Source organism: Mauremys reevesii, linkage group 6 (genome assembly GCF_016161935.1).
Source record: "Mauremys reevesii isolate NIE-2019 linkage group 6, ASM1616193v1, whole genome shotgun sequence".
Taxonomy (NCBI): Eukaryota; Metazoa; Chordata; order Testudines; family Geoemydidae; genus Mauremys; species Mauremys reevesii.
The window spans coordinates 42,879,367-42,893,286 of NC_052628.1; the positions used below are offsets into that span (position 1 = coordinate 42,879,367).

Below are 13,920 nucleotides of genomic sequence, written 5' to 3' on the forward strand. Positions count from 1 at the left end.
TAAAATCTTATTCCCCATTTTAATTTGATTAATGTACATCAATCATGAATATGGATTTGCAGACTGAGGCATTCTGTCAATTAACCACAACAAATAAGAGTTACCAGTGTAATTCTAACACCATCAAATGATATTCACTGAATGTGCTTACTGAGAAGATAGCTCAACTGCTTTTTACAATCAATGTATTAGGATGAAAATAAAAAAAGAAAATAAGCTGCACTTAATATTTTTAGTAACATCTCACGTTGTTGCAGACATAGAATGGCAGTTCATTTGTCAGGTATGATAACTTAAATCTATTTTATGAAACTCATTTAGAAACTTCACATTTAGTCAGCACTTTCCATTTTAAAATTTTAAATATTATACTTATTCAGAACTGGTGATGATTTTAGAGGTGATAAGATAGAAGCTTGGTGAGAATTTTCTGATATTTGAAGTCCAGTTAACACCACCATGACATCCATTCCCTACCAATATCAGTGCCATATCAGTAGTTATATACATTTTAAAAAATGCCATTCCTAATAATTAGCTTCTTAAGCTAGCCTTTCATCATCTGTTTATGCTTTGGATACAGCAAGTGGATTAATATGACTTGCCTCTTCCAATAATAAATAATAATAATTCAGGTTAATATGGCAAACTAAGTTGAGTAAAGTTCTACTTAAAGATGAATACATTTCAAAATGCATAATGTGCATTAAAAACATTCAAAACCAGACTGGCGTTACCTGAAGGCTCCATAAAGTGGTCTGTACCAGCAGACAAATGAACAAGGAGTAAAAAGCAAGAACCAGAGGATACTCAATCCAAAATCAACCCCTCGTGCAGGTTCAACACAAAACCAGGCCAAACATCCAAAGATATTTAGAAACAGTGTCACTGCATGGACTGTAGAACAAAAAAATAGTTTGTATTAACCTGAGTTTATGCAATAAATATTTCAATTGTTGAAGTATTACCTAAATAAATGTAAAAGCTTAAACAAAATACATCCACATCGCTCTTATATCAACATCTTATCTCTGTAATAGACTAATCTGCTAGTTTCATACTCCTATCTGATGTAATGATGAGGCTCCCAGTGTAGTTAAGTACTGAGCAAGTAAATTCAAGATTTTTAGAAAAAATAAAATGTAGTATACAGTTGGGGGGGGAGGGAGGAGGAGGAGATAATCAAGATTTCATGAAAATAAAACATATTAACCTGAGGCATTGTATATCAAGATTTCCAGCAAGTACTGATTTACAGCATCAAAGAGTTAAATAGAAAGATAAAGTTATCTCAGCTGCAGTTGCTGACACTCCTGCTACAGTAATTACTGGATACAAATCTTGGCAAATACCTTCTTATATACTGTTTAATTATTTTATCTGAAAGTCAGACCAGTAAATATGTACAAGAACATAATGCTACCCTATTATTAGATATACAGAAGGCCTGTACTGTTCATGTCTTTTTAAAAAACTTCTTAAAGTATACAAAGTAGTCTGTATTTAGCAAGTGACATTTTCTCATTTGAAAAGAAAAGAATTACAAAACATAAATTCTTTTAACACAAATGTCATGCTATTGCTCAAATGAAATATAGCAAATTAGTAACCTAACACAAAGTATTTCAAACTGAAACAAAACTATGAGAACTAATTCTATAAAAGCATAAATACATATTGTATGTTCTAATAGTTCTTATAACAAGACCAAACAAGAAATATCTGTCATCTTTACTAATACTCAAAAATATAGTTCTCAGCCTCCTATTTTAGTTAGTACATGCCTATGGCCTATCAGGTATGAGATATCAAAACAACTATTAGAGGTTAGCTTTTTTTCTAAAGTTTGTTAAAGAATTTAAACCAACATTATAACCCAAGAATTAATGAAAATGCATAGAGATTTTTCGGAGCAGAGAAGAAACAGCAGAAGCAAGAGATACTGGAACTCTTACTCTCCAGGTTGTCTGAGGATAAGAACATTACAGTCTGCATTATCAGCCTCCAGAGGGTAGATGAAGACATGTCCATGCCTCTCTTTTTAGCACTCCCAGTGGCCAAATCAGGAACAATTTTGCCAACACAAGGGAGACACTGGCCTTGGGGACGCAGGGCAAAGTGCAGTAATTATGACTGTGTGAGATGGGAGAGACATCAGGCAATCCATCTCTGGCAGCTAAATTAGGGTGACTAGTAAATTTAAGCTCTGGATAACAGTTTTAAGCACCTTTCACCCTACTTACTCCTTCAAATCCAGACCTGGTAAGCAGTTACCGAAAGATCATCACCACCTTCCAAAGCAACATAATCTAACCCTCCTACCTCCCAAAAGGCACTCTTATTCCCAAGTAAGAGCGTCTACACTGACAGTTATATCGGTATACCTATTGCAGTTAAAATTCAGAGTTTAGTTTACACTGGTATAACTTTTCCATGTAGATATGCTCTTACTGATCCTAGTCTAGTTCTTAGCAGACATGCATCCCCCATTGTAATTAATAATATCTTACAGCCGTTTTAACCCTGAGCTCCCTCAAACACTGAGGCCCGTTGGTGGGAAAACTTGCACTGCTGCTGCCTGTGCTACACCTACTTTGTGGATAAACTGATGGTTTCATTTTGCAAAACTACCCATTGAATATCTCTGATTAAAAGAAATTCATCTACAGCAGTTTTTGTAATAACCTCTGCTTGAACAGTCTAAAATTTACCATTATTATTCTGGAGAAAGAAGGGCCATTGCCAGAGTACACTATACAAAGAATAAGATTTTCCTTTCTCCCTCAGCCCAATCGGACAGTCTACATCAGTTATTAGTAGTACATAAAGAATAGTGCTCAGTGCCGCTCACTCCTGAAATCACTCCTTAAAATGGGGACTCCTCACTTATACCAAAATCTGTTTTGTTTTTCAAATGCATTTAAATTTACCTTGTGATTTTAACAGCATACCCAAAACCTACTAGTTTCAAGGCAAAGGCATATAATGTCCTTGAAAGTGAAGATGGAATGACTGCCTGCTACCTAATTCAGCAAGTGGCAGGGTCCATGAGGACTGTCAGAGGAGAAGAAAAATGTGGGGAAGGAGTTTTCAGATCTTAGAGAGAGTAGATTTCTTTCCAGGAATTGTTTGTCTTGGTGTCCTCTTTTCCTATTCTACAACAGTGGATTAGGGAAGAGACAGTGAATACAGCAAACAATATCCTGCATGAGGTGAAGCTACTTTACTGTGCCACTAGCAGGAAATTGAGAAGTAGATAACCCCAGCCGATAGGCTCTCTGCTTTTCCTACATATCACTATCTGGTTGCCACCCTGGAAATGAATGCTTAAGTATTCACTGCCCATAGACAAGCTAAGGAAGCCTGTTCACACACTGAGAACCACAACCTTGGACTCACACAGCGGCTTCAGCCGTTGCCCCCAGTTGTTTTGGCCTTCGAAACTCTTCAGAACAAGACTGAGAAACTTAACATCAACAGATGAAGCCTTTTGTTATGGGGCAGAATGGATTCACTCTGACAGAAGAATGGATTACTTCAGGTAGAATTCAGTTCACCTTGTAAATTAAGCCTGGAAAATGCTGAAAAGCCATCTTTCCACAAAGATGTGCAGGTATGGCAGATTACAAATGTTTACGCTCACCCACTCTCCTGACTGAGCCCATTGAAAGAAGGAAGGCAGGCCCTCTTAATAAAGGGAGCAAACCGGAAAGGCTGTTCTTAGGGAGGAATCTGAATCTACAGGATGAAGTGCTGGTCTTCTTGAATCTTGTCAGGAAGAAGTTTGAAACATCCTGGAGCCAGCAAGACAGTGCAACAACACCCCTGATGCGACACCAGGCCATGAAAATCATCCAGAACATACAATGCTCTCCAGACACATGTGATCTCAGCAAAGAAACCATGCTTGAAGAAACGGTGCTGTTCAATTCACATGCAGCCAGCCTCTGATTAAGGAAGTTGGAAGAGAACAAGCCCTTGAGACAGTAGGTGCTGGGTCTCAGCAAGTGTCCACAGAGATGCGGGGAGGAGAGAAGGGTTTATTAGTAAGATCATCAGGTCTGAAAACCAGCAGCACAAGTGCCACCACAGAGCAAGCAAATATAAGAGGTTTGTCCTACTTGCCATTCCTCAATCTCCTAGGCAGAAGAGGGAAACAGCATCCCAATTCCCCACTCCAACTTTATATAAAGCATCATAAAAGGAGGATACAGGAGTTGAACATCCAAAAATACAAACATGGAAGCTTGGCAAACACCATCAAGATAATCAACCCAAAAGAGCGTGCCTCAGACTCTGGTAAACAATCTTGAAAACTAAGATCAAGACTCCCTTCTCCCAATATAGTTTGTGACTGAACCAATCTGCAAGGATGTTATTGTGGCCCACCAGGTACGGGTCCTTGGGAAACCAAGACAGGCTTCCACCCAAATTCTCAGGAAGCATGGCCTCTGAAAAATGGGGGAGTGCTAAGAAAATTCCCCTGGTGGTTGACAGAAGCCACCACTGTTCTATTATTTTAACTTACAAGAACATGGGAGTTCAGAGAAAGAAAAGCCCTCTAGTTTAGCGAGGCACAACCCAACAGATGAACATAACAGAGACCGCTAAATGGAAAGGGAGGGTTGCAAAGGCCAGAGATACATTCATGCCCATGGAACTAAACCCACACAGGCTGTTAAGTGTACTAGCATCTGTGGACTGCTCCTTTCAGGGAAGGGGTAGAGATTCTGTACTAACAGATACGGACTGAAGCTAATGAAGCATCTGCAAACAGGTATTCAGGACCACACCCAAACAGGGAAGTTTCTTGTAAGGAGTAAAGTAGGAGTAGGTCCAGTTTAATCAGAAAACCAAACTGAGACATATACCAGAGCACCCTGTCCTGCATACTAGCAGTTGGAGGACTGAGGGTCCCTGAATGAAGATAACATTGAGTTACAGACAAAGATGGAGGTTGGCAACCAAGTCAGTTAACATCTTCAGAAAACAGCCTGTCACTGAGGAAACAGCAAGGGTCAAGGTGTTAAACTGAAAGGTGTTACTCAGGGCAACATGCAGACAATGACATGGAAAGGTGTGTCTCTAAAATCTATCAAACAGAAACAGACACCTGAAAACAGACTGGAGGACTATTCTGGCCTTAGAAGAGGCTGGGCAGCTGCCAAGGAGCTGAACTTATCAGAACTGGGGCTGGCTGCCATTATGTCCAGGGGCCCCTGGACCTTGTGAACGCAAAGAAGTTTCTGAAGAGCTGGGTAAGCTGTGAAAAAGCATCACAAGCTGAGGAAGGATGATAAATACCAAACAAGCAAGCAGGCAGCTTGCTAAGGCAATGAGTACCCCAGAGGGGAAACCTCATCACTCTTGTGAAGTGGAGACCAAACCACCTAGGCATCCTCCTAAGTAGCATGTGTCACAGAGTCTAATCAAATGGCCAGCCTCAGTTGAGGCCCACCACATTGGGTGGGGAGCACTGAGAGATTAGGCTTCCACCCATTTCCCCTGTCCTTAAGCAGACTCCTCAGGTTCCCGACTTTTGGCCTTACTCTTTTCTCTCCTTTCTTTTTCTCATCCCCTTTTTCTTCCATAGTGTGCCTGCAAGACAAAGAAAAGGAATGAGAGGCCAAACTAAGGAAAACACAAGAAAGCCAAGTTAAAGCTTCCATCTTCCAAAGTGAAGAGAAAGGAGGTGTGGTTGAAATTAATATAATCGGGGCAGGCCTTCAGAACTCTGTCTCCTTGCTTCCAGTTGTTGACATTATAATGCTGTCTGTTCCTTAATCCACTGTTTTAGGATGAGAGGAGAGAGAGAAAAATACAGTGTTATTATAATTCCCATTTTGTTTTCCCTACCCTCCCCAAGCGTGAAGTTTGACATTTTTAGAAATCAACCCCATAAATGGCTGGAGTTAGAAACTAATGCTGATACCATTTGAAATACTGAATTCCAAGCTTTCAGACTGGATATGGATCTTAAAGCTATAACATACTTATTAGAGTGACTAGTTTTGCATTTTACAATTTTGTTTTGTTTTATAAAGAGTGGTGGATCCAATAATGAATATAACAAGTTGTGGACATTAAACTAGAGTAATTTTCCTGGTTAAATACTGAAAGTTGACTACTTCTGATTCATACATGGAGTTCAAGTTAAAAAAAAGATTACCAAATAAATAGGTAAAGGTGTCCAGATTTGCTCAAACTGTAACCCTATTGGAAAAGTGAGAGGAGCCTGAAACCCACATCTGTGTCTAACAAGGAAAATGCCAGCACATGAACATGATAGTTGTGATGTAAACATACCATATCCAAGCAGCCACAAGCAACTGGAGAAGATGACATTGATCACAGCACAATGTACATTAAGATCTTGTATTACATTTTCCCACTGGTTGCCGGCAAGCTGCTATGATCAAGACAGAGCAGTGTATTTTGAAATAGTTCAGACTAAGCACAAAGCCTGCAGAGACTAGGCTTTGAGTACCTCTGGTATAGACAGGATAGTTTAATGTAGACTATATTCTTTTGTTTATTTACACTATAGTATTTATCTTTTTAAAGAGACTAAATGAACATTTAATTGTAGGCAAATTATTGTACAAGTATAAAGTGAACAATCACAAGGCTATAAATTCTAAATGTGGCTGAGTGGCTAGAGCACTAAACTGGGTCTCAAGAGACTTGAGTTCTATTCCTGGCTCTGCCACTGGCCTGCTGGTTGACTGGAGACAGGCCACTTCACCTACCTCAGTTTCCCCATCTGTAAAATGACACTTAAATCCAATAGATAAAAGGAGGTATTGATGAAAATCACTGCAAAAGACCTAGGTATTATTACTATATTTAATTTGAAATTTTAGGAAAACTTTTTTTTTGGTTAAACTTCCACTTATGTATAAAAAACACAATTAGAATTAAGGAAGTCAACATTTGGAGATTAGTTTGATTAGTCTTAATACTGAAGTTATCCTTAGCCATAAAAAAGATTTCATTTCAACATCTCACTTTACACTGGCGTAAAAAATATATATATATATTTTGAAATGCAGATGTTGACTAGGTCAAAATAATAAAATGTACCGACCGTTAGGGTTCAGTAATTTTTTACTTACACATCCACAAGTAGTACATAATCTTTACTGTCTTCTGGAATTCTACAGGAATGTCTACAGAAAAATCCTGGTAGAAACAAGGACCCACTGGAAAATTCCCAGGCAGAGGAGGCCAATTATTTTTCCTGCCTGCAAGTAAAAAAAATAAAAATAAAATAAAAATACAGTTTAATACAATTTTATTATTTTCTTCTCTCTGCATATTAGAAAGAGATTTGCCTATTAAATTTGAACTGCTTTGTTCTCATATTGCCTTATACATAGGACTCCTGCAGACCTAATAACTTGAACTAAAAAAACAGTCTACCAATCCACTCTATGAAGATGACAAACATCAGAGCTAACTGATAATGGAATGCAGCTGAACCAAAGAAAGAGCGGGGTCTTCACTGGTCTGTGCAGGTGACAGATGGGTCTCATGAAACAACAAGAAAACAGAAAAGTTCCCCAACTACTTCAGGTAAAAGAAGCAGGAGCAAGCAGAACAGAAGCCCTCAAAATTCCATGGATCTACAACTTAAGTGTACATGTCTCCTCCTGTGGTCCATACTCAGCAGGGTCCTGTAGAAGGTTGGCAAATGAAGAGCATCATAGCATCAGATCGACTGAGATGGCTGTGGGGTACCTGGATTTGGTAAACAAGTCCCTGTCTCTTTCTCTCAGACTCCCATTAAATCTAGATCTGTGAACAAAAGGCCCAGTACTTCATGTGGATCTATCATAGTTTGCGGTCTTAACTTTGCTGAATAAAGCAGGGTGGATGAAAATCAATAATTTGTTGTTTTTATTTTATAAAACTTATTAAATTTAAAACATTTTATTTCAATAATATACATTTTTCTTTTTAAAAATGAAATTAAATTTGAAATTATGATAGCCTATCCAATTTACTATAATCTATTAAAACATTTAAATTAAATAAAAAATAATATTCAAGCAATACATGTTTGCTGTCAAGGTTTTAGAGACTGTAAAACCACTGAACTGGTAGAAGTCACTGATTGGCTAAGTATGTGAACCAAATTTCTGTTTATGTGCTAAACCAGCTTTTGACAGCAACAATCCATTCTGTAGGTTCAGAGAGAATATTTTCTTCTTTTCAGCAAACTCAACTAGTTCCAGCCAACGACTAGTTCATTAAAATTGGGATTTAGAAAAGTAGGAAAGCTTGTTTTCTCTTTTCAATCTATGAATAAAAATGAGGTATGAGAGGATGAGATCTACTAGTTTTAAGAACCTGAATGACATGGTGAACAGAAACAATCAAGTCAATCCTTCCTTTTTTACTTATGTATCCAGAATATTTAAGATAGTCTTATTTAACCATTAAAAAGTATTTTAAAACACTGTTTTTGTGGATTTTTAATTAAATTCCAATTTCTGTCCAAATGCAGCTTGACAAAAACATCACACGTAAAACATTAATCATATAATAAATAGGAAATTCATCATTCACCATCTTCTAACACAATAAAAATGTAAAAATTAAGAATCTGAATAAGTATGTTATGCTACATAACTGCTTAAATAAATATGTTTAGAATAGATATAGTGTATCTTCCTGGTTAGGAAAAAAGTACCACCAAATTTAGTGTAGAGGCTACAGTTAGTTATAAATTAACATATTTTAATGATTATACCAACCAATAGCAATCCACCTTTCTTTAGGGAAATAACTAAAAAATGCAAAACAAAATTAAAATCAATGCTTCAGATCAAAGATTCATGTTAGCTGATTTAAATCATGATTCAAATCAATCCACTCGCTAAGTGCACAAGCCTGAAGAAGAGGGGCTTATCAAGTAGTGATCTCTTCTGTGGTGCAGTCAAGAAAGCAATACACATCAAAGGCCTACCACTCTAAGGTTTGGAGAACCTTTGTGAACTTGTGTGACAAAATGAGGATACTGCTCATCTAAGACATGGCACCAGTCATCCTGGATTTCCTGCAAGCTGGTCTAGTCATGGGCTAGAGCAGCGTTTCTCGCATGCGGCCACCAATGGATTTTTTGTGGCCTTGACAGCCTCCCAAGCATGAATGGAGATGTGGGGAGGGGAGGAGAAGCTGTAGCTCCTCCCTGAAGCTCCCAGCTGTTGCTCCTGAATAGCTGTTACCAAGGGCAGTGAGATGCACCACCTCGGTGTTTGTGCTGGCACTGGCAGCAAGGGTGGGCACCCTGCACACAGCCTCCTCGGGGGCTCCAGGCAGCACCTCTGGAGACACTAGGCCGGTGTGCACAATGCCGGAGACAGCTCTTATCACTGGAGGTGGCTGTGGTGTTTGGCTGCTTGGGTGCTCCCCTGGCAGTTTCCCTCCACCCTCCCGGTCAGGGTACAGGGAGCCTGGGACTCTACAGGTGGCCGCTGAATGCCCAACCCAACTTCTCCCGGGTGGGCTCTTGTTGAAGGGCCATGGAAGGCAGGGACAGAGAAAGGGGTCGGCGCTTCCCCCTCCTGGGGCCACACTCGCTGTTTACAGTTGCTGTAGCTACTGGAGCAGCTCAATGGCTCCCGGCTGCTGCAGGGCTTGGCAGCTCCACAGCAGGGCGAGGGACTCCTGCTCCATGACATGCTCCTAGCGCAAGAATAGGAGCAAAGTCAGGGTAGAACTGTTGTACAGACCAACAAAAAGCAAAAGAAACAACAACAACAAAGCAAAAGAACATGCAAAGCACCTTACTTGTGTTATTGTTGTGTTAGGGTCCAGTAAAGAATTGAGACAACTGTACATTATTTTTATTATTGAGTCTTGCAAAAAAGCCCTACATAAATAAATTACTACGGCTGTCAATCGCAGTTAACTCACGTGATTAACTCAAAAAATGTATTGCGATTAATCATACTGTTAAACAATAGAATGCCAATTGAAATTTATTAAATATTTTTGGATGTTTTGTACATTTTCAAATATATTATTTCAATTACAACACAGAATACAACGTGTACAGCTCTCACTTTGTATTTATTTTTATTACAAATATTTGCACTGTAAAAAACAAAAGAAATAGTGTATTTCAATTGTGTTGTAATTGAAATCAATATATTTGAAAATGTACAAAACATCCAAAAAATATTTAAATAAATGGTATTCTATTATTGTTTAATCGCCTGACAGCCCTATAGATTACAGTGCTTTGCATGTGTATATGTGCATATTTATGTGTTTTTTCTAAAGTAATTAAGTATTTTAGGAAAAATTGTCAGAGCAGCAGGGCCAGCAAGAGCTGGTGGCCATACATTGAGGCCACCAAAAAAACACCCCAAGGCTAGAATCTCAGTTCTATATGAGTTCAGGCTGTAGCAGCTCTTGTGCTCAGAGGTTCAAACAAACAGTTTCAATAGCATGTTACCCTAATCAGAGGTGTCAACTTCCTAATATGCCGGGGGAGGGTGGGAGGGTACTTAACATGGCTCGCCCCCACTCCAGCCCTTCCCCTAAGGCCCCGCCCCCACCCTGCCTCTTCCTGCCCCTACCCCCGAGCATGCCCTACTCTTGCTCCTCCCTTTCCCCCGCCAAGGCATCCTTACACACTGCAGAAAAGCGGATTGTGGCAGACAGGAGGCACTGGGGGGTAGGGGCTCATCAGCGAGGCTGCCAGCGGGTGGGAAGTGCTGGGGGGATGGAGAGGAGCTAATTGAGCATGGGGCTGCCGACAGGTGCTCAGCACCCACCATTTTTCCCACCCAGGCATGCTCCAGCCCCAGAGCACCCACAGAATCAGCACTTATGACCTGAGTTTCCTGAAAGCTATAGATAAGCTGAGACTGGCAAATAGTTACCCGATTTCCACAGGGACTTGAAACATTATCAGTAGTTATAATTTGTATTACTATGGCATCTAGGACACCTAGTCATGGACCAGGACCCAACTGTGCTTGGTGCAGTACGAAAAGGAGCTTACAATTTAAGTATGCAACAAAAGAAAAACAGATTGATACAGACAAATAGATGGAGTACAAGGATACAACGAGACTGTAGTGGTGAGCATAACAGGCACGCCAACAGCCTAACCATTTTCAAGTTTTTTGTAGGCGTCACAGCAAAAGGAGAGTTTTGAGGAGCGATATGAAGGACGATAATGAGGTAGCTCAGGGAGTGCCTCCTAAGTACATGAGTAAGCATGAGAGAAAACAAAAAGGTGCTTGCTTGAAAATGTAGTAAGTGGGCAATGGATTCTGGCCTCCTGGTATGTGTCGACCCCTCAGTACAAATTAGAGATGATAGGCAGAGTGGAGACTGTCCGTGTGTACACTCTATACCTCGAAGCAGCACCCTAAAACCTCCCATATTCACTACTGTAATATAATTATGGTATGTTTTATACAAAGTATGTCTTGTGAGGTATCATTTTAAAGTCTTGATCCGCTGCTCCTGCGTATAGGCACCCCCCCACACACACACAGTTCCCACTGGCCGGGAACAGGGAACTGTGGCCAATGGGAGCTTCAGGGGAGATACCTGGAGGCATGGCAAGGGCAGCACACACAGAGTCCTCTGCCCTCCCTCCTACACCCCAACCCCCTTCCGAGCCCCCTCATGCCCCCCACACTCCTCCTCTGCCCCAATCCCTTGCCCTGAGCCCCTTCCTGCATACAGCACTCCCTCCCACACCCTGCACTACCTCTTGCACCCCAACCCCCTATCCCAGCCCTGCATACAATTTCCCTACCCAGATGTGGCCCTTGGCCCAAAATGTTTGCCCACCCTTGATTTAGTGAGAAGAGGAGAGTTGCAAAGTTTTCCTGGAAATCCACTACTGTATAATTTTTCACTATTATAAGATCACACTGTAGGCTCGTGCTCTGCCAGAATCCTGGCCCGAGACACTGACTGCCTTTCACCTGAACCTAGAAATCATCCTACCCACATTTGGCCCCAATGCCAAGACTCTGACAGAGAAGGCTACATTATCTAGAAGTACACAAAGCCCTATAGATTTGAACAGGAAGGAAGGCATAGTTTGGGTAGTCTCAGATACTTCAATCCTGCACCAGAATTTAAAGGTCAAGTTGTCTCTTAATTCACCATATCTAGATGGATTGGAGAACAGATTAATTTCCTGTTGCAATATAAATCTCTAATCAACAGAATCTTTTAAATCTCATCTTTCCTGTTTTGAACACAGATTTACAAGACTAGCTAATAGGCTTCTGCCGACACTTTTGTCAAGCATTACAGCATAGGATTGCTATTGTGACCTTTTGCAGAAGGTGATGCAAATTATAATACCACCCATAGTAAAAAAATAAACTGCTTTGGAAAGTCCCAGGTATCAGTACAAAAGACCCAACAATGAGGGAAATATTTTCTAATTAATTTTCTTACTTTGAAATAATCTATACCAATTCAGACCCTTATTCTGTAAAATTTAGGTGCCTGCCTCTTTTATTTCTGAGAGTTTTAATGCAGAGTCACCGACATGTTCAGATTTTTTATAAATACTCAAATTGTTAATGACTATTAAATAATAATGTCTGAATTTTTTTATTTGGTACAGCTTTCAAAATATTCAGATGAGGACTGCAAGATGACAAGAGGGTCTCACATCCCACAAGAGGTTTCTGTCTCCAACTACTGGTTGGAAAGACATACAATCCAAGATCCAGTCTTGACGGGCAAGGTTGCATTTTTCAATTAAGTTCTCTTAGCTAATACATGTTAGCTTCCCCAAGGCTAAAACAAGGCCAGCTAACAAAGCTTCAGATGTGTTCACCTGCATCTTAATTGCACTTTTCAATATCGTTAAGCTAAATCCAGTGAGCTTTACACACTGACAAACACACACCCAATATACTCATCAAAATATAATCCAAGCATCTGGACTAGTACAGAAGAGATTAGTAAAAAAAAATTAACAGGTAAGGAAATTTTCTCCTTCACTTGTGTCACATAATTCCCAATCTGCCATGCCTCTCGTACCCAAATGATAAAACCTAACCTTTCCCCTTTTGATCCTTAGGGACTAATCTTTTCTCTTTCCAGTGATCCAAAAGAAGCCTTCAGATTCCTCATATTTCTCAGAACCCTTGGTGCTCACTGCTGCAACATAAGAGAGGCATAGTAAGAAACAACAGGTCCCAGGCATCCTGAAGCATGTCTGGGATCTCAAAGTTCCCTGTTCCTTAAGATGCAGTAGAAAGGAATAAGACTGTTCCTACGGACTAGAAATGACAAGCTGAGGGAATAAGACATATCAGACCATCAGTAAAATTTATCTGTGAAGAGGATGAAGGGCAATAGGTGGAGGGGAAATTTTGAAAAGACTGCATACAAACTAATGAATAAAGAAAACAATCGGAAGGAGAGGGGGAAGATAGACGACTAGCAGAAAAAAAAAGACTAAATTATCAAAAAAGTAAAGCTGATTATAGAAGGAAAATTTATCTGCAATTATTTTTCTTTACTAAAAAATAGCAGATCCCCAACTACTGGGTCCTTGATTCCAACAAGTGACTGACAGGAAATTCCCCAAATATTTGAATTCTCAAGTCATTAAGCCAGCTGAGCCAACTCAGTTTGTACAGTGGCCTGTTGTGCTTCCAAATGACAGTTTATTTTCTGAGCACTTGGAAAATCCTGCCAGCCAAACGCTAAGGGCCCAGACCAGGTGCCAGAATCCTACCTTATGCAAAAAAAAATAAAGTCACACAAATTCACCATTTTGTGTTTTTCTTGTTTCAGCCTGAACTTTCTTTTAAAGCAGACCATTCACACATTCGAACTTTCCAGCACAATGTCCAGGTTACAACTTGCCATTTTTATACCATGCTCCTCAGTTGCACGTTTCTGCAATTAAAAATGTGC

At 39.9% G+C, this 13,920-nt stretch overlaps 1 protein-coding gene across 8 annotated transcripts in view; it reads right to left on the minus strand.

Annotated features, from left to right (window-relative positions):
- SCAMP1 (secretory carrier membrane protein 1) overlaps positions 1-13,920 on the minus strand; it is a 104,023-nt gene that overhangs the window by 52,986 nt on the left and 37,117 nt on the right. For all 8 annotated transcript variants that reach the window (XR_005600936.1, XR_005600935.1, XR_005600937.1 and 5 more), the window contains 2 exons: positions 7,116-7,244; positions 738-897 (listed from right to left, as the gene is read on the minus strand). Coding sequence is in view for 3 of the 8 variants with exons in the window: in XM_039545949.1 (XP_039401883.1) it covers positions 738-897; positions 7,116-7,244 (289 nt within the window). In the remaining 5 variants the exon portion in view is untranslated. The remainder of the gene's footprint in view (positions 1-737; positions 898-7,115; positions 7,245-13,920) is intronic.